This window comes from Borostomias antarcticus, assembly GCF_949987555.1.
Source record: "Borostomias antarcticus genome assembly, chromosome: 12".
Taxonomy (NCBI): domain Eukaryota; kingdom Metazoa; phylum Chordata; class Actinopteri; order Stomiiformes; family Stomiidae; genus Borostomias; species Borostomias antarcticus.
Genome location: NC_140245.1, coordinates 9,848,277 through 9,871,867, shown reverse-complemented (window position 1 = coordinate 9,871,867; position 23,591 = coordinate 9,848,277). Strand labels below are relative to the sequence as shown.

Sequence of the window (23,591 nt, the reverse complement as noted above, 5' to 3'; positions counted from 1 at the left end):
AAGACAGGAGAGTGCAAATACAGGACAGTGCAAAGACAGGACAGTGCAAAGACAGGACAGTGCAAATAAAACCAAAATAGCAGACACCATTCGAGGTGCCTGTGCAGCTTTCTGGTTTTGTTCTCTAACCCTCCACTTCACTTTATTTTTTTGGTACATTTACATTTGCTGCATATGGATGTGATGTTCTGTTTGTGGAACCTTTTTTTGAACCGGATAAGATGAAGTTTGTGAAGGGGAACATGTTGGTATCTTTCTGAGTGTGTATGAAAACCACAAACACCGCTTTTCCACAGGATATAAATAGCAGCATATAAGCCTGGTTCTTTCATACACTGAGAACTGTGTAGGCCTTGCTTCTCTCTGTGCCTTGGTCTGGCATTGGCCTGCTTCAGAACACAAACATTCAGTTTTTGATCAAAACAGAACACAATGCAGAATGTATTAAAAGGCCTGAGCCACAAAATTCAAAACACTCAAAAGTTGAACTTGTTCTCCATGTGATCCAGGAGAAGTGTAACCACTGATTTGCACAACATGCACTCTATCCTTCTAAAAATATTTTACATATTAATGTGTACAGTGCATCTAGTTTATTTTTATTTATTTATTTTACAGGAGACAGAGACATTACCTTTGATGCTTGAACTAGTTGAAATGATTCAGTTATAGCATCTACTTGACTAGTTTTTTTCCTGGCAAGATCATGAAGCCAGGCAGTCAAAATCCTGACCCATTTTACAGTATAATGCCAGTAGAGTGAGAGGGTGAAAGGATGCGATGGTGAGAGGTTAGGAAATGAAAGGGTGAGGGAGAGAGGCTGGGAGATGAGAGGGTGAGAGCCAGGGTGAGAGAATGAGAGGGACAGAGGCTGGGAAATGAGAGCATAATGACCTCATATCAGCTCTATACAGCCACATGGGGGCACAAGTATTCACAACAGCTGTGTGGCCATAGGCCCATCAAGCACAAGGCTTTATGGACAGTTGTGCCATTAGTTCTCATTGCATTCACGCCTAGGTGTAACCGAGGTGAACTGGTTTTAAACTCACTTCTCAGCGGGAACGATGTTAAGTGGGGAGAGGGTGAATGGTTCGGGGAAACCAGCCGCCACTGATATAGCCTATTATTAGAGGCCCAGGCGAGAATATCTTTTTCATGGGGCCTAAAATTCCCGGTGAGTGGCGCCCCTGATCCTCCTCAGTATAAATAAATACTATGAGAGCTGGTCATGCGTTGGCAAGTCAGGGGACCCGAGATCTAACCTATCGTGGGCAATAAGTGAGGGTGAAAGCGATATTGACGAGCGACGCAGTGACACCTGTGACACATACGTTACAGCAAAGCGAGGAATGATATAGCGTCTAGTCTTTAAATCACCAGTCTCGGTTGCCCCATACCCGGATAAGGGATGATGTAGGCTACAGCCGATATGCTTATAGGCCAATACAGCCTAACTGCAGAAGGAACAGATTCGATTTACTTATAGGCTATCTCAGTTTGAAAGAGTAGCCTATTTATTAGAAGGGGACCCATCTAGCCAACCCGATCGAGCTCATCTGGGTCCAAATCGCATGCTTTACCACCGTGGAATACATACGCCGATGTCAATATGTGTGCAATTCATACGCCGAGACCGGGTTGCAGCCGGTGGTTCACATGACACGCATGCGTGGCGTGGAGGCGCGCGGACACACACACAGGCTCGCTGCAGGGGTATTGCGATATGGAGCGCGCCCACTAAGCGCTCCACTCCTGGGTCCAATTTTGTAAATTAGCCTGGTCCCTGTGTCCACGTCTAACCCCTGTGTTGACGTGGATGGCGCTTGTGTACACAGTGAATAGCTTGCTAGCTCCTATTCTATAGCTAATAAAAACAGTACAGTAGCTAACGCTAGCTAATAAGAACAATAGTGCTAACGCTGGCTAATAAGAACAGTAAGAATGGTAGCTAGCTAGTTCGCTAGCCAGATGTGTTGTTGTTAGCTAGTTGCTAGTAAAATTGTGTTGTTGTTGGCTAGTTTTGCACTCTGTTGTCTCGTCAAAGTGAGCGCTCGTCCCTCTTGAATCACGTGTGTCCAGGTGAACAACCTGATTTGGGCCATGTACAAGTCAAGGCATCCAGAGGGCCTCGTCTTCAACCTGTGATCTTCAGAATGCTTTTGACCTTATGGAGCGTGTGGACTATTGGTCTTGGGGTGTGTCTTATCTGAAGAAAAGAGATGAATCACATAAAACGCTTATCTTCTCCGGAAGCTCTCTAGACGTGTGTGTATACATTATACAACACCACATTCTCCTGAGAAAGAAATGCAATATTGTCTCTTATGATTCAGTTCGCCCACCATTGACACACGATGAGTTGTCCATCTGTGTGACACATAGCCTACCTCTCTCTCTCACTCCTCTGTGTGTGGGCCAGGCATGTTCTTTCTACTTTTAATTGTATATTATATGTAGCCTACTATAGGGCTAGGCAGTTACCAGGCCTAGTACCCAAAGGACGATTCTCAGAGCAGGGGGGTTCACATTTGTCTTTGCTTCGTTGCCCTTAGAGTGCATCCGGAATTTCCTGTGGGCGGTTCTAGATAAGGAGAGGGGCTGTTCGTCGTCCACCTTGTTGAAGGAAAAAGATTGAACCATAACGTTTAGGGCGAGCTGGACTCTCTGCCTCTAGATTTTTTGTAGGACGCGCGTTTTGTCGAAATCGTTTACTCTGTCGGCCTATTGTGAATGTTCAACAACAACAACAAAAACAAACCCTTGCTATTTTGTGTAACTGAAAAAACGCTGTTTAAAGTAGCGGACATCAACACTTTTGTCGGCGTGTCAACACCAGTTTTTCTTTGGAAAGGACAGCTACTTGTGTTGCCGCAAATGTTCTGAATCCGCCAAACAATTGCAAAACCATATAGAAGCAGTCAAGGTAAGTTTCTCATACTCTTAACCAAATTGTCATTTATTCAACCCAATGTCTTGCTGCTCATACTTTGCCAGGGGTTCGACAAAAGAGGTAAGGAATGCGCGTTGGAGAACTTTGGGTGGGGATGGCGGTCGATCGGGACGACAAAAACTAGATGGTCTTTGTCAGTTTACTGGTTGAGCGCAGTAGGCCTATAGCTTTTCAGAACTTTAGTCCCAAGGTAAGGATACCAAAATCTGTTATTCTTATGTATTAATACATTTGGTCCAGCGGGGATTATGAGTGGCAGGTTATTTGTACAGCTGTCGGCTTTTAGGCTATAAAAGAACAGAGTAGGCCCATCTACTTTCCGTGGCCAACGAGGGCCGTCGTTTATGGCTTGTTCAGTGGGGTCTTTGTACAGCCTAGTCAGCTATGGTCAAGCGTGTGAAAGGGTCGTTGCAACAGCTGCTATATTGTACTATACAGTTTTGCCTCGTATTTCTCAAGTTGAGTTTCCTCACTTCATCTAGTTAGTTGCAAAATATAGCCTAATATGCAAAATAACTGGTTATAGGCTAGGCTATATTGTTATAAGTAATAGCATAGGGGTCCTAGAATAATACCTTCCCCTTTTATCTCGAAAATGAACCAGAATTGCAGTATCATAAATGGAATCTAGTGTGGTGATGCTTATATTTGGGATTGGGTATATGGCCCTTTCCTTGTTGGTTTCGTTCATTAATAGGATCCAAACATCCTACATCCTCCTAACCCACATTATCACTGGACTTAACGAAGATCTCTTAGAGCCATAGGTTTAGGCTTGATATTCACTCAAGGAACTCGACACTAAACTACAAAGTTGATTTTGTCCTCATACATTCCATCAGCATTAAAGTAACATCGTATCTTTCTTTTTGTATGTTATCAATAGTTAATCTAACCTCCGTTTCATGTGTGTAGTCTGCGTCCTGGATTCAGAAGAGCAGACTGATTACAGAGGCCCAGGCCGCCTTACAAGACCAGTCCTGCCTGATCACTTGCTCTCTCGCTGTGAGAACAGTGTTGCCCGAGGCCGCGTTCTCCCTCATCCGTTCAAAGGCGAGGCTGAGGATTTGTTAATCTCCCGTGCTTTCAGACAGTAGTAATCAGATTGCCACATTTTGACTTTCGAGCCAAATCTTACAATCTTCGAGATGCAAGACCAGTCACAGGGGGGTGAAAATCATTTGGTTTTGTTAAAGTTGGGGCCTCTCTTGTCTTCTCTCAAACTTGTAATGACATAGTATCAACAGAAGTGCAGGTGTTAATGCTCTTTTCTGTGATCTCTTTGTCACACGCAGCACCAACCTAGTGGTTATTAAGCAGGCTTAGGTTAGGCTTCATAATAGAGACCACAGGAAGTGGTGCTGGGTTGTCCTGCTGGGATGAGTGAGTCACTTCCCTTAGCAACGTTGTTATGACCCTGTAAGTCATAGTGTCCGGCTATTCTACTGTGCTGCATGACTGGTGGGTAAACTTACTCAACACCATGCATTCCCTCTATATTTACATCACTACTACTATCGTTTAATACATGTATTATGTAGGCCATTTTTCATTTATCCGATCTACCTTTTCTTCCTTTCTATTGTCTTCTATTGTCATCTTGATAGCTCAGGAGTAAGAATTATATTGTAATGCGTACACCCCTCTAATAAATACATATGACTCTTGGATCTTGAATCTTAGCGCCTCAGTTATGAGTCAGGAATCAATTACAGGCCTGGTTGTATTGAGTGGGCTTCCCATAAGGGAGTGTTGGTGATTCATGACTCATGTCGACTGTGGAGCACTGTTGAGGTCTGGAACACATAGTGAAGGGGGTCTTATTACTGTGGAATGGGTTATCTCATTCTCCCAGCCAGAGCTGAGATCAGTGCCTCTATATTTGAGGAGAGAAGGGAGGAACTAATGTGGAAAAACTGAACCAAAATGAAAAGACTTAACGGGACATTTCACTCAAAACAACTTCTCAGGATTTTTACACTCTTTCAGTTTAGTTTTAGTCTTTGGCTGTAATTGATTCCCACAAGCAGTTTTATATTAACAGGACACTGAAGTGACTTTTCATTGTAGCCCGGCCATTATCTTCTTAGAGGACACTTACAAATAGAAGTTGAACTGCGATTAGGCATACTTATCAAATAACTGGAATTAACTTGATGTTGCTCACTCCTTACAATCTAGGGGGTAAACTACCCTGGTCAGTAAAATGCAGCCAAACTAAATGTATTTTGCTCAAACAGGACACCTCTCACTCAGACATTCCTACATTAAAGCCTGGCTTCCTTTCAATGCGTAGCATTTATCGGCCTGTAGAGAGGGTCTCTTCCTGATCCATCCACAGTCCATTAGGAGCCGTCGCTCGGCCCAGAACGGGCTAGTCAAGGAAATGGACATGTTGGCCTCCTGGGCTACAGGGCTTGGCACCGAAGTTCTGTATCTGCTGGGAATAGACCCGATCACCTCGATGCTGGGAATAGACCCGATCACCTCGATTCTACTTAGAACCCAAACCTGTCTGAGAATTGGCTTCTTTTGAATAACTTAAAATCTAAATAATGTGACCATAAGAATTCATGTCACTGTCAGCCAAGCCAGGCTATGCAAGTGACTCTGACGTCTAGGCCTAGACCTTTAAAGTATTATCTTTATTTTGAAGGTGAATATTAGAATTCGCAACTTCCTTGGTTCTAAAAGCAGAAAGCCTCTGGCGTTTTTTTTTGTTTTTGTTTTTTAAATCCCTGAAATGCTTAAAAGCAGTGATTTATGTCTGTTTTTAAGTGTCCGTTCTATATAGGGAACAAAATATTGATTTTGGCACATTTCTTATATTTTTAAAGCAATATATCGCGATATTTGGACCTTTACAAACATGTCTGATGCTAATTCTCCGATTAGATTTACTAAAAGTAAGCTGAATCGTTCAAACAATCTACTCAGAAAGATAATACATTGACATTTATTACTTTTTAAAACTCGCGTCCCCGGGACGCAGCATTCAGTCGAAGTGCGCATGCGCAAAGTTGTGCTTAAACAACACAGTAGTAGCTAACTATTCCAGCATCTATGGATATCATGCGTTTTTTAGCTCAATGATATCATGGCGGAGGTGAGAGAACCGAAGCGAAACATCAAGGAGGAAGCCAGAAAAAGAAAAAGACAATCTGATAACATTAGGACAGTACGACTCTGCACTTACTTGCAGAGCCTGTGGGGGCGCAGTTCCGAGAAAACAATATGTATTGCTTTAAGCTACAGTTTATTTTAATAATACATTTACAAATACACATTTTAAAAATCATATTTTTGACTTGTGAATAAAACTTTGATGGATTCTACAGCCCTCTTAGTATGCAGGATGCTAGGAATTAGCTGAGCATGTAATGGAAGAATGCACTGGACATGTGATGGAGGAATGCACAGTGCAGAATGTACTGAATTCGCTTTAAATCAGGTTGTTTTATCCAATAGAGATAGAAGCAAAATGGCTTCACAAAACACAATGACCATGCCAAATACTTTAAATTCATAACCTGCAAGTCTGGCACCACCAACAACCAGGTAGATGAGAGATAAGACACACATCCAAATATTTGCAAAATGAGTCCGAATTCCTCATCGTCAGCTAAACAGACATGACTAGCGTTAACGGGTGGTGGCCTGCTATAAGGATAACAGACATGACTAGCGTTAACGGGTGGTGGCATGCTATAAGGATAACAGACATGACTAGCGTTAACGGGTGGTGGCATGCTATAAGGATAACAGACATGACTAGCGTTAACGGGTGGTGGCATGCTATAAGGATAACAGACATGACTAGTGCTAGCGTGTGGTGGCATGTTATAAGGATAACAGACATGACTAGCGCTAGCGGGTGGTGGCATGTTATAAGGATAACAGACATGACTAGCGCTAGCGGGTGGTGGCCTGCTATAAGGATAACAGACATGACTAGCGTTAGCGGGTGGTGGCCTGCTATAAGGAGGCTCACTGGAGGAGGACCCAGCTGGCTATGGTGGTGGTGCCGCCAGTGAGTTTGTGTTTTTCATCAGTCAAAAACTGGAACTCAACATTTTCATGTGTTATGAGGGCAGTGGGAGCGCCTGCCTCTTGACTGGTTTTGTTTATTTGTTCATTTCGTGTGTCAGCAATGCGGTTGTATTGTTGACAATAAATTCGATTTTGAAAACATTTTTTCATTAAACTTTGCAGTATTAGAATAGTTTCACTCTGACCGGGAAACTAGCATCATAGTTTCATCATCCCCTGTCCTTCCCTTAGGCATGAGATGGGTAAGATGTCAGGTTAATTAATATTTTTTAAATATCAAAAACACAATAGTTTAGGAACCGGTATTGACTTTAAGAACTAGAATCGGTACTGGAATCGGAAACAATTCCAGGGAGAGGCATGGGGGAGGAGAGGGATGGAGGGAGGGGAGAAAGAATGGAGGAAGGGGATGAAGAGAGATTTTGGGGGGGGGGCTGTGACTATACTAGCAGGTGAGGGTTGGGGGAAGGGTGTCCAAATCAACTCTGGAGAAGCAGACCACCAAACCAGTCAAAACAATGCAGCCCTGTGTTTTGTAGGTGTCTCATATTCAGATCTAACTATCACTCAGGGAAAGGAGATCTGGTTGCTCTTCATGCTGCTCTTTACATGTAGGTAATTTTTTGTAGATGGTGTCAAATGTAGGGCACATTCGTGTTTCCTTTCATGCATGCAGAGGTGCTAGATAGCTCTAGTGCGTGGTTAACCACTCTAGTGTTGAGGTGTTGGTGTTGCAAAAGCCCCATCTGACATGCAATTCGAAAAATGCACGTACACAGCAACGATTTCACCTTCAAACCATCCACCAAGTGGTCCAGAATGAAGAATATTAGAAAACGTAGGATAGCTTAGATTGACAATAATCAGATACCAGTGGTGCTGTAAAGACCACATTATATGTCAGTTGTCTTCGTAAAGTTGAATCTAATGCTATAGCAACAGCAGTACCTCAGCTGTTTGTCAGTGACACTTCATTTGTTGGACCTAGTTCTCTCTTAACACAGGATCAATGGGGTTGATGTTAATGATTACTATAACTGCAACTCCCTTTTCCAATGCTCCCTTTGTAAATACCAGACTTGCTGCTTGCTCTGAATGCAGAAGAAAATGCACTTCCTGTTATATAGTCTATTAGTGTTCGGATCACAGAATTGAAATGAGCAGCACTGCAAAGCCAACAGTAAGAACTACAACCAGAAGTTCAGCTGTGTGTTGCTTTTATCAACACACCCCTCTGTCTCTCTCCAAGAGCGGTTCTGATCCACATGTTCTACAGACATGGTGATTAATTCCTTTAATCAACTGTCATCTGGCCTCATGTTCAATTCATGTTCAACTGTGTAGCAAGTTTCCAAGACCAGGGACTGTTTTAGATTAAAAAAAATAAAGTCCTTACAAATGCTAAAATGAGTATGTAGAGGACCTGTAGACTTTGGGAGATACTTAGTATTATTTTCTGATTCTTTATGTTTAGCAAAATTAAAACTTACTACAAGAATGCTACTCAAAGATAGTGGGAGAGCATTCACACAAGGAGCGAATTCTTTACTTGACAACCAGAGGTGTCAGCCATGGAATGCTTGGTGAATTTACATCACAGAGGCAAGCTTGTATCCCGAGGCACGTTCTCAGGGCTGTAGATTAAATCAAGGTCTCAGGGTCGACCTGCCTGTCTGCATCCAATGGCACGCTGTAGACCGTGACCACAACTATGGGGGATTGGGTTACCTGTGGCCTCGCCAGACGCTGTTCAAGGTTTTTGGTAAACAATATGCTCGGGCGGAAAGTGATGGTAAAAATGTTGGCAGGATCATGTTGTAGAGTAGTTCTTTAATAATTTGTTATTTCTAAAGATTACAGTTGAAAATGTGTCTGATAAACAACTGAAAACGTAATTTCGAATTTGCATATTGCAGTTTATGCTGCAATATTGACATATAGTGCTTTTGATCTCACTAAAATCTATTGATTTATTATTTACAAAGGTATAATGGAAGGTTGTTGGAGCAACGGCAACTGCAAAGATGGACAGTCCTTTCTCTGGAAGGATCTGCCCATACAAAGCCATAGCTGCACATAGTTTATTCACCCTTCTATAAATATTATGCTCTCCAACATGTCATGACAAACATCTGCTATGCTAAGATCACTGACAGCTTCCTGTGACTGATTCAGTTCTGGGTTTGAAATTGCCACTGCCCAGACGGTCATGGTTTCCCTGAGCAAAGGCAACAGGTTTTCCCGACCATTGACTGAGAAAGGCAGACCAGCTGCATGCTACAGCATCCTAACTAGTCAATATGGCAAGATATCCATGAATTTCAGTTGACCTCAACTCAAATCTATCCATTCTAATCGGCACGGCAAGTTGACACGACACGGGTTCGTCATATTGTTGTGCCGTAAAGGCAGGATGTGCGTGCGTGTGTGTGTGTGTGGACTGAACTGAATGGGCTGGGCTGAACTGAACTATCAGCTGTTATCAGCTCAGAAGGGAGGTGGAAGCAACCTTGGCAATTTTTGGGTCCTGTGCTCTGCTGTACTAGAGATATTCCTCTCTCAGTAACGGTCTGAGCCATGAGGGGACTGGAGAGTTGACCCAAGTTTAGTGTTTTAATTGGGCAACTCCCTCAGCGCTCGGTCTGAGCATGATGAGACCAAGTTGTAAACAAAGATGGTGGTCTGGAATGTTGGGAGGAGTTCTAGGCCCCCCATTTTGAGAAACTGGCATTACTGTTGGCGTTGTACCAAATTCTGTAAACGGCAGATGCTCCTCTTGAGATACGTTTTCATGCTTTTTCCCCATTTGTGGCTTTCAATTTTGAGATGCAGCCTCTTGGATCATGTGTTATTTAATGCTGTGAGCTTGCATTCTGATGGCTATCACTGATGGTAGCCCTTGGAGACAGCCGTCTGTATCCCTAGCAGGCTCACAGGATGTGGTTATTTTGGTATAGGCTGTATGCTCTGCCTGTGTGCGTGTACACTTTTTCAGTCCATATAGTATCTGTTCCCTTCAACACAAAGCCTCCTATAGCCTACACTGCCCACGACACCTATGAGTTAACAAAACGGTTTGGGATTCTCAGTATCAGGGAGTATAACAAATTACAATTTTCCTAAGACATGGCAAGCTGTTAACAGCAGTACTTTATACCTCATATGGCTCTTTCAGCACTTGGACTTATAATATGTTCTGTCTTGGCCAATGACACACCAGCCTTACAGACTTTGTTTATGAGAGAGAGAGAGAGAGGGAGAGAGAGAGAGAGAGGGGGGGGAGGGCGAGAGGGAGTGAGAGACTGGGGGAGAGAAAGAGGGAGAGTAGGGGGGGAGGGAGAGAATGAGAGAGATTGTGGAGAGAGAGTGTGGAGGAGAGAGAGTGTGGAGAAGAGAGAGAGAGTAGGGGGGGAGGGAGAGAGAGTAGGGGGGAGGGAGAGTGGGGGAGAGAGTAGGGGGGAGGGAGAGAGGGGGAGAGAGTGTGGGGGAGGGAGAGAGAGTAGGGGGGAGGGGGAGAGATTGTGGGGGAGTGAGAGAGAGTAGGGGGGAGGGAGAGAGAGAGAGAGACTGGGGAGAGAGTGTGGGGGAGAGAGGGGGAGAGAGAGTGGGGGGAGGGAGAGGGCGAGAGAGACTGGGGAGAGAGAGTAGGGGGGAGGGAGAGAGCGAGAGAGACTGGGGAGAGAGAGTAGGGGGGAGGGAGAGGGCGAGAGAGACTGGGGAGAGAGAGTAGGGGGGAGGGAGAGAGCGAGAGAGACTGGGGAGAGAGAGTGGGGGAGAGAGAGAGTAGGGGGGAGGGAGAGAGCGAGAGAGACTGGGGAGAGAGTGTGGGGGAGAGAGAGTAGGGGGGGAGGGAGAGGGGGAGAGAGTGTGGGGGAGGGAGAGAGAGAGAGACTGGGGAGAGAGTGTGGGGGAGAGAGAGTGGGGGGAGGGAGAGGGCGAGAGAGACTGGGGAGAGAGTAGGGGGGAGGGAGAGAGCGAGAGAGACTGGGGAGAGAGAGTAGGGGGGAGGGAGAGAGCGAGAGACTGGGGAGAGAGAGTGGGGGAGAGAGAGAGTAGGGGGGAGGGAGAGAGCGAGAGAGACTGGGGAGAGAGTGTGGGGGAGAGAGAGAGTAGGGGGGGAGGGAGAGAGCGAGAGACTGGGGAGAGAGTGTGGGGGAGAGAGAGAGTAGGGGGGGAGGGAGAGAGCGAGAGACTGGGGAGAGAGAGTAGGGGGGAGGGAGAGGGCGAGAGAGACTGGGGAGAGAGTGTGGGGGAGAGAGAGAGAGAGTAGGGGGGGAGGGAGAGAGCGAGAGACTGGGGAGAGAGAGTGGAGGAGAGAGAGAGTAGGGGGGAGGGGGAGAGAGGGTGTGGGGGAGGGAGAGAGAGTAGGGAGGGAGGGAGAGAGCGAGAGAGACTGGGGAGAGAGTGTGGGAGAGAGAGTAGGGGGGGAGGGAGAGAGAGAGAGACTGGGGAGAGTGGGTAGAGAGAGGGCGAGAGACACTGGGGAGAGAGAGAGAGAGTAAGGGGGAGGGAGAGAGCGAGAGAGAGTGGTAAAGAGAGATCGGGGCTGGGCAGGGATACAGAGGAAGTGTGTCATCAGGAGCAGTGGTGTGGGGAGGACTGAGCCTAGGCTGCCTGACCAAATATGGGAGCAGACACACATCACTCACTCACACACACACACATACACCACACCTCCATTCTCTGCTTTCTGTTAGGGAGCTGTGGCCTTGTCTAATTCTGTGTAGAGTAGATTTAGTTTAGGAATGTTGGCCGCGGTGATGCTTGTTTCCAAGGTGTCGTCATGTCCATAGAAGTCCCCGTAGCAACAGTCATTAGGCCTGGAACTCCTCACGTCGCTCCTGACGCCAAATCAGGGGTGCGTTCAAATTCAGCGAACATAGTGAACGTTTACGAACGTTAGCGAACTATTTTCCGTTAGCTTTGCGTTAGCCGCAAACGTTTGCTAACAGAAGCTAACAGTCTGGAGAGGTAGTTCGTCAGTAACAGAACGAGGATCACAATGGACCTGGGCTTACTGGAGATGTGCTCCCAGATGGGGATTGTTGCGTTTATGCTAACTATTTGGAACGTTGATTAAAAGCCATTCAAATGTGACCGTTTGGAGAAAACATGTTTGCGACGAACGTTCGCCTCTGTTCGCTGAATTTGAACACAACCCAGGAAGCTGTTGTCAACCACGTATTTTGATGAATGACAGGCCAGTAGATTGATTTGATTGATTGATTTTATTTATGGATATAGCAGACAATGAATCCAAGGGTTTGAATCAAAGGGTGTGTTGTGGTACCAAATAACCTTTGTCTTTTGTTCTTTCACTGTCTTGATTGTATGTAGCGCCTTATCTGAAGAAGTCCTGACTAGATTTATACTTGTGTCCGTTCCTGTCCACGCTTGTGTGTTGCCCAGCTAGTTCTCATTTCCAGCAAGTTCAAACGTGTGAAAACATGTTGTAAACCAAAAAGGCCGTTATGAGATGTAACAGGAAACCCCCATATCTAGATCTTCTGACTGCAGCGCACATTTTCTCACCTCAACCCCAGTTCCCTGTAAACTTTTTCTCCTCTGTATAGAACTATGTACAAACATAGCTTGTTTAATCATTTTCTGTTGAAAGAAGGGTATATTGTCATTTATACGGGTAGTTCCGAGCTCGCAATCTGATTGGTTAAGAGCTGTTGTATATGCCACGATATACCGCGGGCAAAGCCTCTTTATCGTTCTGTGAAATATTAAATGGAAACATTCAGTGCTAATTTTGAGTTGTTCTATCCGTCCTGTAGCCTACAACTCTAGTTTATCGTCACCACTTTTGCAACTTGCAGTTGCACAGAAAAGTTAGGCTACACTTCGTTCATGGCTAGCTAGGTTGGTCAGGAGTATTAGTTTGGTTGCTAGGGCTCATTGTTTGCCGCTTTGAAACTCCATAGCAAAGTGATAGTTTTAAGAACTACCTTTCTTGGTGGAGTTCAGTAAAATTGATATTAAGACACTGAAATAGTAGGTATTTATCTCATAAATGTTTCTAGATGATGTAGGCCTAACCGGTGTATAAAAGCAACAACTCACTCGAGGGTTGTGGTATATGGCCAATATACCACAGGTTGTGCTGGTCGACGGCTCATGAGTTATTGCTTCACTAATTTGGGGTCTGTTCCACACAATCCACTAACTTTTAACCACCTTTTTTTTTACTTGTCTCATTGCAGATGGATTTGAGGCTACTTTGTGTAGCAACATTATTAGGAGTCCTTGGGTTCTGCAATGCGCAACAAGGTAAGATTATTGGAATCACACACAAACTCTATGATGATTCTTGTTCTGGGGCCACCAATTTAAAATATGCCTCACTCCGTCCCGATACTGTGCTATATTACTTGCATGTTCTTACTTTATAACAGTGTAGTAACAGATTCAATAAATGGTTAAAGAGCGGGCGAAGATGTCTTATGTCATATATTTCAGCAACTGCCTGAAGATGGCTTCAACATGACTCACATTGAATGAACCTTAAGAAATTCTGTGTTTTGGAGCAATCAAGAGTTTATTACAGATTATTTTGTGAATAACATTAAATTGGCAAATTATACTCATAAAACATGTTCTCTCTCTTCCAGAGGGCAGTGATTGCATCAAGGCCAATGCACAGTCATGTGGGGAGTGCATCCAGGTCGCAGAAAAATGTGGATGGTGCACAGATGTTGTAAGTGCTTTGTCATAGCTGTAGCTTCTGCTTTTTTTTTCTGAGTTTTAATTTAGCTGACATAAGGAGGTCCTTCCTTGGAAATTGTAGGGACCTGTAGCCAGCAGATGAAGTTGTAATACAATATTGTGAGATTGCAAAATTGGCATGAGTTATCTTGCAGAGTTTATATGCCGTGAGCAGCTTCTTGTAATATCTGACCTATTCCATCAAAATCATCAAAACAGGTACAGCAGAGAACCAGTTCACCGTCTGTCTCATATATGCTAGTTTCATACTTATTTAAAAGGTTCACTAAAAAGCACCTGGTCACTCCAACTGTCCAGTGCCTTTTTCAACCCTTGTTGAAAACGACGACTGTATGGCTAATTTCCTACAGTGTATGCATTGTTTGTGTGAAAAAGCAACATGTGTGTGAGAAACATCTGTTTTGGGAAATTGTAGTCAAAAGTGCACATTTGATGACTGTTATGCTCATGCATTAGCAACTCTTCCACGTTTGACTGAGAATGTCGATGCAGGATCTGATCTCACTGTGTCAGAAAGAACAATCTGACATTTGAGAGTTGAGTGGTGCAAAAACCATAGGTACAGAGAGGTGGAAAAAAAGTGATACGGTCAGATGAGTTATCCTTCACCATGTTCTCCACAAGTGGGCGAGTGCATGGGTGACTTCCACCCAAAGAACGGTACAGGCGTGAACCCTGACCCCTACACTGAGGGTGGCTCTGTTATGCTGTGGGGGGCATTTTCCTGCCATGGTTTGGGCCCACTGGTCCCCTTAGAAGGAATGGTGACTGCAAATCAATACATCCACATCTCCATCCACAGGGCACAAGGGGCCACTGAATGGTTTAATGGGTATAGAAATTACATGCTATGGCCTTCTCAGTCTTCACAGTCAACGGATCTCAACCCAACTGAACACCTATGGGAGATTTTGGACTGACTTGTTAGACAGCGTTCTCCACCACCATCATCAAAACACCAAATGAGGGAATGTCTTTTGGAAGAATGGTCCACCATCCCTCCAGTATAGTTCCAGAGACTTGTAGAATCTACGCCAAGGCGCATTGAAGCTGTTCTGGTGGTGTGTGGTCACTCATCTATATCTTGTATCTCCAGTTTATACCCTTGAGTTGTATTCAGTTTTCCCAAAGCCTAAGGAGAGTGGCCAACATGCCAGATTGCATAAGCAGTGCTGAATTCAGGACTCCACAGAAAGTTCACAACCCCAGGCCACAGACAGGCATGGGCCTGTTTTGAAAGGTACAAGGTTAACTCCTCACTCATTCATTCCATCTTTGACCAAATCTTTTATTTTTTTACAGGCCTTCCTGAAGCAGGGCGAGTCCAAGTCGGCCCGCTGTGACGAGCTGGAGTCCCTGATCAAGAAGGGCTGCAACGCGTCCATGATTGAGAACCCCCGGGGAGAAATCACGATCCTGAAGAACAATCCCGTCACCAACCGCAAAAAGGATGTGGCTGAGAGGCTGCCCCCGGAGCAGATCACCCAGATCCAGCCCCAGCAACTCTCCCTCAAACTCCGATCTGGTACAGGCTCCACTCCTGTTCAAGTGCCTCCCATAGGTCATGTGTTGCACAGTAGATTCTTGTACAAAGCAGCTTGTTCAAAGTAGCCTGTGAGGATATGCGGTGGTCTAGTAGATGGTTAGTTATCTGAAATTGAGTGGACACAAAATCAGTGATGCAAAATATAGAAAACAGTGAACAGGTTTGGAGTGGTGCTTTGCTGTTAATAGTTATTAGTACAAAGTGAAACGTATCAAAATCTAGAGTGACAGAGGAAGAGACGCTTGCTACGAAGACTTCCATCACCTCATTCTGTCATTACTCTCACCAGGCGAGCCCCAGACGTTTTCCCTGAAGTTCAAGCGTGCTGAGGACTACCCCATCGACCTCTACTACCTGATGGACCTGTCCTTCTCCATGAAGGATGATCTGGAGAATGTCAAGAACCTGGGGACCGACCTCATGAGGGAAATGCAGGAGATCACCTCCGACTTCAGGATCGGTTAGAAAGAGTCGACTTTCCGTCAGAACTCTAATAATTCTGATTATCTAATAATGCTGAATAAATCAGCATGTATATTGATACAAGGGGGTTGATATTCACAACCGAATGACATTTTGAGGCCATACAAAATAAGAACTGAGGAGAATTGCACATAATCATGATACATTTAAATATATTTAAATATATTTTTGTGAACCAAACCTTAAAACCCAGCCAATCTACTCAACATTACAGGTTTCGGCTCCTTCGTTGAGAAGACAGTCATGCCCTACATCAGCACCACCCCCGCAAGGCTCCTCAACCCCTGCACAGGCAACCACAACTGCACCAGCCCCTTCAGCTACAAGAACGTGCTAAAGCTGACCAAGGATGGCAAGCAGTTCAACGGTCTGGTCAGCCAGCAACAGATCTCGGGAAACCTGGACTCCCCAGAGGGGGGGTTCGACGCCATCATGCAGGTGGCCGTCTGTGGGGTAAGTCAGACAACAGGGTCGGTGGTCTTTCTTCAGAAACAGAGAGGTGTCTAGATAGTTGCTGACTACCCCCCCTTCCCCTGACCTTTGACCTCCCCAGGATGCCATCGGCTGGAGGAACGTGACACGTCTGTTGGTGTTCTCCACCGACGCTGGCTTCCACTTTGCTGGAGACGGCAAGCTGGGTGGCATCGTCCTGCCCAATGATGGGAAGTGCCACCTGGAGAACGGCATGTACACCATGAGCCACTACTATGTATGTGTATTTACTCTGTCTTGGGAATATGCTGTGCCACTGGCGTGGTTTATTCTTTTCATTGTGGTGTGGTAGTGTTGTCTCTGTTTGAATTTATGTTGTTGTTTTTTTGATGCACAGGACTACCCCTCCATTGCCCACCTAGTCCAGAAGCTGAGCGACAACAACATTCAGACTATTTTTGCAGTTACAGAAGAATTCCAGCCTGTTTACAAGGTATATATATATATACAAGGAATATCTTATCTCATAACCAAAAAACGAACAAATCCAGATGAATGTGTTTGATCTCTCCTTTGTAGGAACTGAAGAATCTCATACCCAAGTCTGCTGTCGGAACTCTTTCTTCCAACTCCAGCAACGTGATCAAGCTCATTATCGATGCTTACAATGTGAGTAGAACTCCTCTTCGAACATTAGAGGAATTCCAAATATTAAGCAAGTCCTTCAGAAAATAACAAATTGATTCTTTACATCATTTGTGACTTCCGTATTTGTGTCTTGGCAGTCTCTGTCGTCTGAAGTAATTCTGGAGAACGGCAGGCTGCCAGAGGGAGTGTCTATCACATACAAGTCTATCTGTAAGAACGGAGTTGTTGGAACAGGGGAGAACGGCAGGAAATGCTCCAATATCTCCATTGGAGATGAGGTGAGTGAGAGTATATAGAATACAACTGCTCGAAAATACAAACTTCAAATCAAATGACACTGGGTCATGGTCTTTTCTGATAGTGCAAATACATTTGTCAATTGATTCCATCACAAATATATTTTGAGTATAATATACCTTTAAAACATGTCACCACCCTCTCCTCCAGGTGTCCTTTGAGATTTCCATCGAGTCCCAGAAGTGTCCATCCAAGGGCAAGAAGGAGACCATCAAGATCAAGCCCCTGGGATTCACCGAGGAGGTGGAGATCGTGCTCGAATTCATCTGTGAGTGTGACTGTCACAAGTTCGGGCAGCCAAAAAGTGAGCTCTGCCACAACGGCAACGGCACCTTCGAGTGTGGGGCCTGCAGGTAATCACTGAAACTCCGTCCCCTAGCTTCTACCCTTTCACAGATCTAACTGAATTGGATAGGTATAAGCAGTATACCAAACCCATCAGAGTCATTTATGACACTCTCAGGAGTGTCTAGGATGAAAAATTCATACACCCTGATTTCAGAATCAATATGCTAATCAGTTTTTCATGCCTGTGTGTGGTGTAGGGAATGGGACCATTTATCCTCATGCTATATGCATCGTGGTAACTAACTACACATACTCAAGTATGCCTGCCTCCCCTGTCTCCAAGGTGTAATCCGGGCCGTATCGGCCGACAGTGCGAGTGCAGCACAGAGGAGGTGAGGACAGAAGACCTTGACGCCAATTGCCGCAAGGACAATGGGACGGATATCTGCAGCAACAACGGGGACTGTGTGTGCGGAACGTGCGAGTGCAAGAAGAGGGAGAACCCAGAGGAACGCTACGACGGGACGTACTGCGAGTGTGACAACTTCAACTGTGACCGCTCCAACAACAAGCTGTGTGGAGGTGAGACCTCCTGCTCGTCTGTGATTGAGTCAAGGTTATAATAGTTTTGCTTTTTTCGTTAAGTTTTCGTTTATATTTATATATATATTTATATCGTAACTTTTTGTTTTCAATTTCAGTTTAGTTTTAATTAGTTTTTAAAGCAGGTTTGCTATTTTATTTTTATTTTTTGTGTGAAAATTCTTAGTTTTGGTTTACTTTATTTGTTTAATTTAAAGTTTTTTTTCTTCTGCGCCAGCCTCGTGAAACTATCCTGATCTCTCAAGCTGACGTTGTTTCACTCCGTGTGAAACAAACCATTTGGCTCACATCAGGTTACTTCTGCACAGGGGCACAGCTTTAAAAAATTGGATGGATTTCCACCTAAAATACTAGGCTATGAAAAAAAAAAGAAAAAGACTGAAACTAAAGATTTTCTCTATAATTTTAGTTTATTTTAGTTAGTTTTGTAAACACACAATACAGTTTTAGTTATCGTTTTTTTGTAAAGCCTAGTTTTTGTTTTTATTTCAGTTAACTAAAATGTTTTTTCACACCTAGTTTTTGTCTTTTAGTTAGTTTTTGTTAGCTGTAATAACCTTGGATTGAGTAAATGTTTGTAGAATGTTTATTTAGCCAACACAACAGCAGGTTATAATATTCATTTTTAAATGTAATTACATTATCATATTTTCATATTACAACATAATGATAATATTTCTAATATATTTGAGGTTCTCAAATATGCAGCATGTTTGTCTAGGATTTGGTTTTGTCTCTGTTTGAGAAAGCAGCCTATAGAAAAATAGATTGAATTCTAATCTCTAATCTAATCTCTGCTGCCCCTCCTTCCTTTACCAGGGCACGGACGGTGCGAGTGCAGGGTGTGTGTATGCGATGCCAACTACACGGGCAGTGCCTGCGACTGTTCCCTGGACACCTCCACCTGCCTAGCGGCCAACAAGCAGATCTGTAACGGCAGGGGCACCTGTGAGTGTGGCGTCTGCAAGTGCACCGATGCCAAGTTCCAGGGCCCCACTTGCGAGATCTGCCCCACCTGCCCTGGCGTCTGCACCGAGCACAAGTGAGTCTGGAACCCAGAGGCCTTGACCGTGGTTCTTGGAAGGACATCAATTCCATATTGAGCTTTGGATGAATTGGTCTTGCGGTCTAGAAATTAAACCCATAAAAACATCTCTGTCCTTGCTTCTTCCACAGAGACTGTGTGCAGTGTCTTGCTTTTGAGACGGGTGAGAAGAAGAACACATGCGAGAGGGACTGCAAGGATTTCAACTTGATCCGGGTCAAGGACCGGGACAAGCTGCCCCAGCCAGGTGACCAGAGCTACCCACTGACCCACTGCAAAGAGAGAGACGCCAATGACTGCTGGTTCTACTACACCTACGCCGTCAGGAATGAGACCCAGAAGGAGGTCTATGTGGTGGAGATACTTGGTGAGTGTTACTACTACTTCTTTGTTTGGGTCAAGTTGTTTCTCCTCTCCCCCCCAGGCTCGGCGCCGAGGGGCTATCCTATTACCACCCCAAGCCTGGGTGAGGGGGCACCCAAGCTATATATCTGGGCACACCTCCAGGAGCAATGTCACTGTTTCGTCATCCACAACCGTCAGGCCACGCATTCCGTTGGGTGCCCGATATATCGGACAGTCCTGGATGACGTGGTCTGCGGTTTGTTCCTTGGCGCCACACTCGCACGCCACCAAGCCCCATCTGTGCATTGATGAGCGGAAGTGTCCGACGCCAGTCCGGAGGTGATTAAGCCTCACCCATGCCGGTCTGGGTAGGTCCATCCTGGTAGGGGAAGGACCGGCGGTAGGGATAAAATCATGGAGTCTGGAGGTGTTTGTCTCCCACTCTGCACGCCAGGTGTGGTCCACCCATCCTGCCTCGCTGATGTTAAGATCTCTGCATCGCTGCAAAAGATCCTGTGCGGCGGCACAAAAGGGTGTCTCAACTTGACACACCGGGGAGGCGCCGCTGTTGCAGTGAGCCTGTCGTGGAGCAGGTGGTGCCTGTGCGGCGGAGGCCAGCGGGCTGGATGCCTGCAAGGATGGAAAGGTTGTCCACAGGCATCCTGTCACCATGCGCAAGGCTTCGTTGATAGGTGGATCAATGAGGCGAGTGTGAGCACTGCGACACCACACCAGTGCGCAATGTTCACTGGTTGAGTAGACCAGGGCTAAGGCTGCCGTATGTAGTGTTTTTGCACCGGCGCCCCAGCCTGATCAGACCATTCGCCTTATCAATGCCACACGAGATGTTAACTTCTTGCGCAGTGACTCAAGGTGTCGGCGGAACGTGAGTGACCTGGCCAGAGTCACGCCGAGATAGGTTGGTTCGGCGCAGCATGGCAGGAGTGTTCCATGGATGTGCACTCGGAGCTCACGTTTGGCTTCCTTCTTAAAGGAGTAGTAAAGGGAAAATTCATTTTTAGCCCTGTTTTAAGGTTACTTATGATCATATACAATAGTTCAGATCAAAACTTTGACAAAACTAGCACTTTTGATAAAGTCAGATAATTGCTCTACCACCGTTTTGGTCATACAATGGATGTGGGTGGGCACCTTGAAAAATCATTCAAAAACATGTTAAACTCGATTTCAAAGACAAGAAGCTGCCAACGTCCACGCACAACCACTCAATCTCCGAGCCAGTCGGGGATTGATCGACGAGAGTCCATTTCAGCCTTTGATGGACGAACGTAGCAAGGCCATGCTTCCTGCTTAGGATAGACCCAGCTAGAGCGAAAGTTGTAAGAACTAGCTTATCTGATGTTACGCAGTGGGTCTCCTGGAGGAGGATGACGAGGGCCTTGGTGGTGCAGGACAGGGGCTCGATGTCGATCTTACTGGGGGTGAGCCTGCAGAATGCTGGGTTGGGAGCCGGCGGAGCCTTTGGCAGTCAAACACCAGCCCGGGTGATGGCCCTCAGTTGGCAGACTTTGCTTATAGTAACCAACGCGTTTCAGCTGCACTAGCCTTCTTCACGGTTTTTAAGTATACTGGAAGCACATTCATGATAGAGTGTTGCTGTGCTTGGTGGTGTGTTATGGGAATCGTTCTTATGGGGAATTTTTTTATTGTACTGCCTAGTTGGCCAATATCTTTCAAAATAAGTAATAAGTAATAATAAATAAAATTAACATTGTCCAAGTGGTGGGAGACTTGGTGAGTACTTGGTGTGATTGGATATTTTAAGTATGCTACATTGTTAATGACTGTCTGATTAGTGGTATTGACTGTGTCTAATGGTCTAGTGGTTTAGATTTATTACAATGTTATTGTACGTTGCAGATATTGACTTTGTTGGAGTTTGAATCTTGCAGCAAAGACATGCGCCTCTAGTACCATATGAACGCAGCCTTCTGACCCTGACTGTACCGTTCTTTCTGTGCCCCCGTGTTTTACCCAGAGTGCCCGGCTGGCCCTGACATCATCCCCATCGTGACGGGCGTGGTGGCGGGCATCGTTCTGATTGGCATGGCGCTGCTGCTCATCTTGAAGCTGCTCATGATCATCCACGACCGCCGCGAGTTTGCCAAGTTCGAGAAGGAGAAGATGAACGCCAAGTGGGACACGGTATGTACAGTGGTCATGGCTGCCGGTGGTGATGAGATATTTTTGAAGCGCCAAAGGGTTTTGTAAAGGCTGTTAATTGTTTTCACCTCATATAGGCTTCTAGTATTGAGATGTGAGATATGAGTACCCAGGAACCTGGCCAGGGCCCGTGTTTAAAATAAGAGTACTAATCTAGGATCAGGTCTTACCCTCTCCATATTATATTTTTATTTTAAAAGTCACAACTTGTCCTAGATCAGCACTCAGTACCCTGAGACTCTTGGCAAATGGGATGCGGGAAGTGATTACTGATAAGGGAGTGCCCACAGCTTAGCTGGAGTAGCAGTGCTGCTACCCATTGGCCAGATAGCAGTACTACATGCCCATAAAAGGCAGCAAAGCAGAGGGCGGGCATGCTGAGTCACAACCAGAACCAAGCGTGGTCCTCCTCCAGAGTAGGGTTCTGTAAACATGGAGTCTTAACCACAGTATTCCAGTTTTACAGAAGAGTGGCTCAGCTATTGTGTGAGCAAGCAGGAACAGGTCAGAGATATAGAGATGTTTATAGTAGCCTCTTGTCTCAAAACCAGGGATTAACCATTGGAAGTGATTAGAAGTATGAACACATTCATAATGGGTAAACAAGAGATCCTGTCCACTTGCTGTTTGCACTTTCTATAAAGCCATTTGCTCCTCCATCCTGTTATCTTTTCATACGGCTTATCTTCCTTTCACCATCGCTTTCTTTTCCTCCTTTTTCTTATTGTCCTCAATCCCACTGTCCTCATTCCTCACCATAGCAAGAGAATCCCATATACAAGAGCCCTATTAATAAGTTCCAGAATCCAGGCTATGGACGCAAAGGCGCTGTTCAATAAAGTTGAAGTTTGTATTCTCTCTCTCTCTCTCTCTCTCACTGTCTCTCTTTCTCTTTCTTCCTTCATTTTATTGCCTGCCCTCTTTTCTGTTGGAGTGTTTTCACTGCTTGGGTTTTGCAACATTTTATTAGTCAGATTTTCACCACACCCAATATCGTTCATCTGATCTCCATATTTAACTTCACGGTTCAGATATTGTGCTTCTTTAAAACATAATATGCTGTTTGAGATCAATTCTCAAGGGGCAAAGAAATAGCCAGTGAGAAATACTATTATCTCTAGTTTTAGTCCAAAGCACACTCAACAGCATTTCTTTAGAAAATATTTTATTTATATTTATATTTAATTATTTTACTGCATGTTGTGGTGGTATTAACGTGACCAGTTCCAGGTCTCACCTGTGTTTGTGTTTTGACCAATCATATGCGATCATATCCATGAAGACACCAATAGCATAACTGAGAATAAAGTTGGTTAGGACTAGTGCCTGCTCATCTCTGCCTATAGTTACTCTTACAGGTTTAGAAGAGACCTTGGCATCAACTAACCCTAAATAAAGGATACATAAAATAAGTCAACTCTTTTCAATGCTCATTTGTGTGAGTTCAAGTTGATATTACATTTTCTATGAGCACTTATAAAGCTTTGTTGAATTGCCTCGAAATTACCACATTATAACGAATGTAATTGGTTTTTGAAGTGTTTTTAACGGAATGACCTCCCAACCACCACTGAGCATGGTGACCTGTGGACTCACTGTGGTTCTCTCTCTTCCCAGGGCGAGAATCCCATTTACAAGAGTGCCGTCACGACTGTGATCAATCCAAAATACGAGGGCAAATGATGGAGCAGCTTCTCTCCTTTATTACAACACTGTATGCAAAAGAATATGGAGGAGGTGGCTGAGAGGAGAGGAAGATGGGGTTGGGGGGTACGAGGTGGGGTTTTGTATGGTTACCCTTTGTTTTTTGTGGTCACCAAATGATAGCAGTGCAATTTTTGCCACTATTTCATTGTTTTACTAACCTTTTATTTTCTATGCATTGTTTGGAAACTGTACAGTATGTATAAAGTTTGGTTTTTATGTAGCTTTTTTTTTTTTTTTTTTTTACTTGAGAGAATGTTTTTGTAAACTGATTGAATTTG

At 44.8% G+C, this 23,591-nt stretch overlaps 1 protein-coding gene across 1 annotated transcript; it reads left to right on the top strand.

Moving 5' to 3' along the window:
• The first annotated feature begins 2,640 nt into the window (after positions 1 to 2,640).
• Positions 2,641 to 23,359, top strand: LOC311315907 (integrin beta-1-like). Its single transcript, XM_084446627.1, has 16 exons — positions 2,641 to 2,926; positions 13,213 to 13,279; positions 13,621 to 13,706; positions 15,038 to 15,260; positions 15,571 to 15,741; positions 15,979 to 16,217; positions 16,318 to 16,473; positions 16,594 to 16,689; positions 16,776 to 16,865; positions 16,982 to 17,122; positions 17,292 to 17,494; positions 17,773 to 18,011; positions 18,852 to 19,074; positions 19,209 to 19,444; positions 21,422 to 21,588; positions 23,224 to 23,359. Exons 2-16 carry the CDS (start codon positions 13,213 to 13,215, stop codon positions 23,287 to 23,289), a joined length of 2,403 nt encoding a protein of 800 aa, XP_084302753.1. The 5' UTR covers positions 2,641 to 2,926; the 3' UTR covers positions 23,290 to 23,359.
• The last annotated feature ends 232 nt before the right edge of the window (positions 23,360 to 23,591 follow it).